Below are 6,748 nucleotides of genomic sequence, written 5' to 3' on the forward strand. Positions count from 1 at the left end.
CTCTCTCCCTTCCTCCCTCCCTCTCTCCCTCTCACTCCCTCCCTCGCTCTCCGTCTCGGGGCGGATGCGTCGTTGCGTTGCTCGCCCTACTGTTGCCCGCGCTTTTAAGCCTTTTTGCAATCTTGCACACATGAGCGCCGTGACCGCGTACAAGTTTCGCCCTAGCTCAGCAACAGCAGCAGCCGCAACGCACTTTGGTATATATGTGCTCGCGTGCGCAGGCACACTGTCGCAAAAATTACCCGTTTCATTCATGCCGTCTTTTTGAGTGCAACTAAAGAAGAGAAAACAAACTTGAAAAACATTTGAGCGTTGTTTTTATTCGGTATTCTTACACTTTTCAGGGAAACAATTTTGGCCATAGGCGAAAAATTTCACAGATTTGCATAAAATTATTTTATTAACCTATAACAACTTTATTGCCTTATTTGAAACTACTAGAATAACAGTCACGGATAACAGTGCACCCGCACTCTCCAAAACCATAGGTTAGTTTGGCTTGCTCACAGATTTCTGCTTGCATTGGCCGTTCGTAGGACCGTTGGCTCCGCGCGGGCCCGTTCGCGTCCGCGCCGCCTACGCGCCCGCAGCTCGTCTCTGCCGAGACCAGCAGATTTTTGCGCCGGGCGCCCTCGCATAGTTGTGCGCCTTTTAGTTGCTCGCCGCGGGCCGACCGGCTCGGCTCGAGGCGCTGGCGGGCGCGAGGTGTGGGGGAGCGAGAGAGACAGAGTGAGGGTATATGAGAAGGGGCGCAAGTCGTCCAGCGCGCGCGTGACAAGAAGAGAGAAAGAGAGAAATAACAGCCAGCAGGTCCTCCCTCCCGTCGTCCTGCCTGCTGCATGCCTCTCTGGAAATCGATCCGGATCGATCTTTTGGCGCGCTTCCCGGCCGGATACTGATCATGCCCTCGCGGCGCGCCGCCCGCCTCGTGCGGCTCTGCATCGCGCGGCCCTGCTCGCCGGACCAGGTACGGACATTCCAACAGGTGGTGTGCCCCTCGCGCTCCCAGCTCCATCAAAGCAGTGCGTCACAATCGTGTTTATCATTCGAGAGAGATGGGGGTGGTTTGGCGCCAAAAATCGCGTTCATCAGATGTGTGTGTGTGTGTGTGTGTGTGTGAAAATTATGTTTCCGAAGTGTGATGATGTATTATGGTGACTTGACAATCATATTTAGTAACTTACCAACCAAAATACCGCTAGTGCTTTTCTTGTTTGTCGTTAACCGCACACTTTTTGTCCTACTTTTCTTTAATGTCTATTCATTTTTAAACTCGACAAAATTCTGGGCGTACTATCTTCTAAATTGGAAGATAACAATTTTGTATCAAGCGAAGATGTGTTCTTCGTCAGCACAGCTCAAACAGATACAAATTTTTGTATTTGAAAATTTACAAGTTGTGCAGCTTCAAGTTCAAATAACATTTGCTGTGTCCATTGTTTACAGACAAATTTGAGTCCGATTGCTCGCTGGATACACAGAATTGTCCTTACCCATTTATAGTGTTTGATATTTTTTTTGGAAAGTCGATTAATTTTCATAATCCAGAGGGCCCACCTGTTTCCCCCTCTGGCCGAATCACTCAAAACGTAAAAGAGGCGCCAAGTTGATGAAACCCGAGAAGGCCAGGACGGGACAGGTGGGCGGGGCGCGGCGGGGCGGGATCTGGTTGCCTCGGTGGTGATCCGCTTTGCCTCTCGCCATAAGCTGCGAGTTGGGTGGAGCGGAGAGCGTGGCCGTCTGGACGGAAGAGGCATTAGGGCTTGGGAACAATCGAAAGTCAACTCGATACTCAGATCGATCCCATCATTTCGATTTCCCTGAAAGAAGTAGTAAGTCGGTTCTTTTTTTAAAACTCCGGATCTGGGTCTGGAACTCGTCCTTTTTGGTCGTCTTTGTGTCGCCCGCACCTTGAGACGCACGGGAATATGTCATGACACACACTTATGAAAGTGCGTCTGTCTTTTTAAAAGATGGGCAAGTGCGTAACGAACGAAAATGCCCCTCGCTAACTTATCGCAAACATGAAAAAAAAGTGTCGACTCGACGTTCGTTGTGGCTCGTGCAAACAGCGCTAGAAAGCGTTTCCATTTTCAGCTCGTCAACGGGGGCCCTTGATGACGGACACACGTGCAAATCTACGTGTTGGGTGTGTGTGCGCGCGCATGGAGACGGCCTGGTTGTTGACCACGTGCTAACTCTGCGCAAATACGGCCAGCAGTAGACATATAGTCTTTTGCATGCAAGCTTCTTTTTTTCCTGCCCATCGCGCTGTCCACTCCGAATATGTCCTCTCTCTTTCGCAAAACTTTCCACTGTAGCTGTGGCTGAATGGAATGTTCCCTTGACCTCACGAGCAGGTAGAAGTAACATTTTTCACTCATTTTTTTGCGACAGTAATTCAGCAGCAAACCGTTTGCTGATGACGATGAAAGTAAGTGGTAATACGTACGTTATGCTACTTTGTAAAACACGAGTCAAAATTTGGTCACGAACCTGATTTTACGAGATTTTTTTTGAGCGTGCCGCTCATCCACTCTGCGAGGCCTGGTGTGGTGAGGCCGGAAGCAGCGCTGTTGGAGCGGAACCGCAACGCCAAGTGCTGGGCGGCGTACGGGGGCTGCCTGCCGTCTGCGGACTGCCAACACTGATAAACCAAGTGTGCACACGGTTAAACGCTTGAAAGTGTGCAACTCGTAGTCGTTGTGCGTCTGCAAGTGTGCAACTCTAGTTTGTACACTGGCAAGTGTGCAGCTGGGTATGGTTTTGTGCAATAGCAAGAGTGCAACTTGGTACTTGTGCAACTTGATACTTGTGCAACTTGGTACTTGTGCACTTGCAAGTGTTTACCTTTGCTGTTGTGCACGCACTTCTTTGCAACTCCTCCCACACAGTTTCTTATAAGAGACACACACTATTTTGTGAAGATTATCGGTAATTTGGTATTGCCTGCTGTCACACCCAGGGATGACTGTCCGCGCCAAAATCTTCTCTGTTTTTTGTTGACGGGTCGCACTGAGCGTCGCCGTCCGGACGGAAGGCTTCCCTTCCCTTGCCTGGGTAGTATTTGTTGTCCTCCTCGTGATTCAACTTCCGGGGGGGGGGGGGACTAATAGCTGAGCCTGACCTCCTTAATTGGGTCGATAGGAAGCCCCTTGTATTGGCGTCGGTCGTCCCTTCAGAAGAAGGACGGTAGAAAGAATAGTTGGCGGAGTGGGGCGTGGTAGAGTGGGGTGGGGTAGGGCGTAGCGGCGTGGGGCGTGGCGGGGCGTGGGACGGGACGGGGTCAGAGGTGGCCAGCTCGCCGGCGCGTGCCCACAGCGCCGGAAGGCCCCGCGGGCGCGCCGCACGGAAAAGGCCCGACCCTCCGCCCACCAAGAGATGGAGGCGTTTTTCTATAAGGAAGCTTTCTATTTAAAATTCATACCTAAGCGCCCGGCGCAAAAAAAAAAAAACTTTTCTTCACTTTTTCTCTTTTTCCTGATGTTTTTTTCTGGTTTTTGTGTGTCGCGCGGGGCTTACAATTCCTCACTGCTGATGCCGCTTCTAGGAGGCTCCTCGCTGCTGGAGTGCCTCACCACGCCCCACCACGCCCCACCACGCCACGCCCCTCTCGGGCCGCTCCGGTTGAATTGCGACCCAGAATAGCCAACTCTGCTCGACTCTGCGACGACGACGACGACTACCGCACTACTTTTGGTGACGGATATATCTGCCCTTTGTCTCCGCAGAGCACCCCCGTCTGCTCGTACGGCCTGACCTCCCCCGCTCGCCCGTATTGGCCACAGGGGCCATCATGAGGGTCGTGAGGGTGGTCGGGCGAGCGCCACTCTCGGCTGATATCCGGCGCGCAAAAGCACCCCCCTTTTATTTACCGCCGCGGTCCTCTCTCTTTATACCTTCTCTCTCTCGCTCTTCTTATTGCATTTGCATTGGAGAGAGAGAGAGAAAGAGACAGGCAAAAAGACAGATTCGAAAAGAGTCGAGTAGAGTTCCACTGAAGTCGGTGACGCCGGACCAGGGCCAGGGATTAAACGTCGTCCATCAAATCGGAAAGCCCTCCTCCCGTCCCGCGCCGGCGGCGAGGAAGCCAAATCACAGAGATCCAGATCCACGACAAAGGCGTCTGCAGCCGTCACCCACCCTCTCCTCCACCTCCGCTCGCTGACGATGTCCTCGTCAACGACCTGCTTCACGACGGCGGCTGCGGCGCGACCTTCGGGCCGTCACATACGCGGCCCCCTCTCTAACCGCCACCTTACGATGTTGGAAGTCATCGCCGTGCCAACGACGTCCCGTCGTCCCGACCCGCCCACCCCCCCATCTTCACGGAGAGGAGCACTTTATTTGTTCGTCGGACATTTGTCTCCTCGCCCCTTTTGCCCCCGCCGCCGCGCCACGCCCCGCGTTTCAGGCTAATGATTAGCATCACCGGCAGTCCTAAGCGAGCACCCCTCCCTCCTTCCCCCTTCACTGTCGCTGCCACTTTCAACTTTTTGTCCCTGCCACATTCCGCTGCGACACGCCAGACGCCTCTACTCCACCGCCTGCCCCTGCCCCCTCCAGAGACAACCCCCTCCCTTCCGGCACCCCTTGTGCAAAACGGGCGGGGATTTCCCCTGCTTTTCCTAATTTCCCCAACCCTTTCTTTTTTCTGACCTCATTCTAACTCATGGATAGTGATTTTAGTCGTGTTACTATCTCAAAAGTCTTTTTCTGTTTCATGAAAATGCTATCATTATTTGTTGTCGCTATCAAACTTTACATCAAATGTGTTGTAAATTTACAACAAAATTTTTGAAAGTGTAAGTACAATAATAAATATAGCTATATATATAGCTAAGGGTGACAATAGTTTCTGCATCTGAAGCAGATGGAAATTCCGGTTTAGTCCTGGACGCACCGGTTCGTTGTAGTACAGGTCCATCGCACGGACTATGTCGTCGAACGTAACGGTAGGATCCAGGAGGCGTTTCTCTAGAAGGTACTGGACGTACTCACACATCTCTTCGCTGGAGCAGGCGATGAATTCGTACTTCATGTCCTCAGGTCTGATTTTCTTTGTCTTGCAATCGGCGATGAAACGTTGTTGGTAAATGCCCCATGACTGTTTAGATTTTGGGTTGAATGACGGGAATCTTCCGCCTGCGTTGGCCATGATGTCACTCTAGAGTCATCAATAGGCTCGCTCTGGTCTACGGACGATACGGCGACAGCTGGAATCGGGATACCTGGCTGATTGTTCAGACGATACCTATTAGTTGCATGATGTATCTCACAGGGATTGCATGGCCAATGAATGCACTCTGAGAACACCCTTTGGCACGGAATAAGCATACACTCACAAACAGCAGTTATTACCAAATTCTCCGACTTAACGGCGCAGTTATCAGTTTTCACTAAATGTTTCGACGACACGGCGCGCGGCGCACTGTCTATGCTGCTCTAATGCTAACTTGTGACTAGCTACTAACGGCAGGTGGTGCTCCAAACCACAGCAGTTATGCAAATAATACAGAACGCGACGTCACCCGGTCACAGGGCGAGGGGTCTGCTTCTCTCTAAGTGGGTATACGTGTACTACGAGTTGCGCCAGTATCCGCGAGTATTCGAGAGTATTGGCGAGTTATTGCGAGTATCTTGCGAGTATTTTTCCTCGTATACAACGAATTGGCGAGTGGGGGAACCCTCGGGGATATTTTTTAAACTTCGGGGTTGGCTGGTAAAGGGGCATGCAAGCAAGCTGCTCAGCTAGGTCTCCATGTAGATGTAGAGACGTCCGCGTATGGACGAGGCGTTGGCTTCGACGTTTGGAGGTCGTTTGCAGGGCGTAGTCTGGTACTGTGCGCTGCGCACGCTGCCCTTTTGTGACCCCTGGAGCGAGAGAGAGAGAGAGAGAGAGAGAGAGAGAGAGAGAGAGAGAGAGAGAGAGACGTTTTCTGGCAAGCGTCCGTCGCAAATTAAGCAGTGAATGGCCCAATCGCATGCCGTGCGCCGTACCGCCGCGCTCAACGAACGGTCAGTCCAGTGCTATATCCAGTTAAGAATTTTGTCGTTTCCACGCTCAGCGTGCGCTCACGCTGGCGCGAGCGCGGAGGGCGAGAGGGGAAGCGGGGGGCGAAGCGGGGTTAGCAGTTCTTCCACCGCTGCCTCCCCGCACCCTGCCCCTCGCCCGCCTCACGCCGGCGTGAGCGCGCGCTGCGCTAAGCGTGGATACGACCAATTCTTAACTGGATGTAACACAGACGGGGCGAATTGCGAAAACAAAAGAAGCGGGCAGTTCTCTCCTTTGGCCTTCTCTTCTTCCTCCTTCCCTTTCCTCTCTCTCTCTCTCCCTCTCCCTCCCCCTCTCTCGCTCCGTTCTGCACGGCCCTGCTTGCCCTCTTCCCGGCCCATCAAACTAATTAACCGCTCTATAAGTTGCCGAGACTTGACTGTCCCTCTCTCCTCGCGGCCGCACGAACGAACGAACGGCTGAGCCGAGGGCGTCGCTCAAGCGATCCGGAGAGACCCGAGTGCAACACTCTTCATCCGCGAATAAAAGAGTTTATCCACATCCGCTCATCCAAACAATGGTGATGATTGCATTTTAGTATTTTTCCCTTCTTTCACGCACCGCTTGACTCGCGGGCTATGCTATGGCAGTGCGCGGGCGGCGACGGCGCGCGAGTAGGCCACCCGCTGCGCTCGGCCGCGCTACGGGACTGCCGCCCACGGGCTGCAGGCGGCACGCCCGCCATCCGGCCCT

General features: G+C 53.1%; 1 protein-coding gene across 3 annotated transcripts in view; it reads left to right on the plus strand.

Moving 5' to 3' along the window:
- LOC113217386 (tensin-1) overlaps positions 1 to 6,748 on the plus strand; it is a 283,044-nt gene that overhangs the window by 108,809 nt on the left and 167,487 nt on the right. Inside the window, exon 1 of one of the 3 annotated variants that reach the window (XM_052269947.1) lies at positions 689 to 967. The exons of the other annotated variants lie outside the window; for them this stretch is intronic. Within the exon in view, the coding sequence (XP_052125907.1) occupies positions 902 to 967 (66 nt within the window). The 5' untranslated portion in view covers positions 689 to 901. Of the gene's footprint in view, positions 1 to 688; positions 968 to 6,748 lie in introns of those variants that run through there. 3 annotated transcript variants of the gene reach the window in all.

The sequence above is a fragment of the Frankliniella occidentalis genome, unplaced genomic scaffold (assembly GCF_000697945.3).
Source record: "Frankliniella occidentalis isolate FOCC.00 unplaced genomic scaffold, Focc_3.1 Scaffold106, whole genome shotgun sequence".
Taxonomy (NCBI): domain Eukaryota; kingdom Metazoa; phylum Arthropoda; class Insecta; order Thysanoptera; family Thripidae; genus Frankliniella; species Frankliniella occidentalis.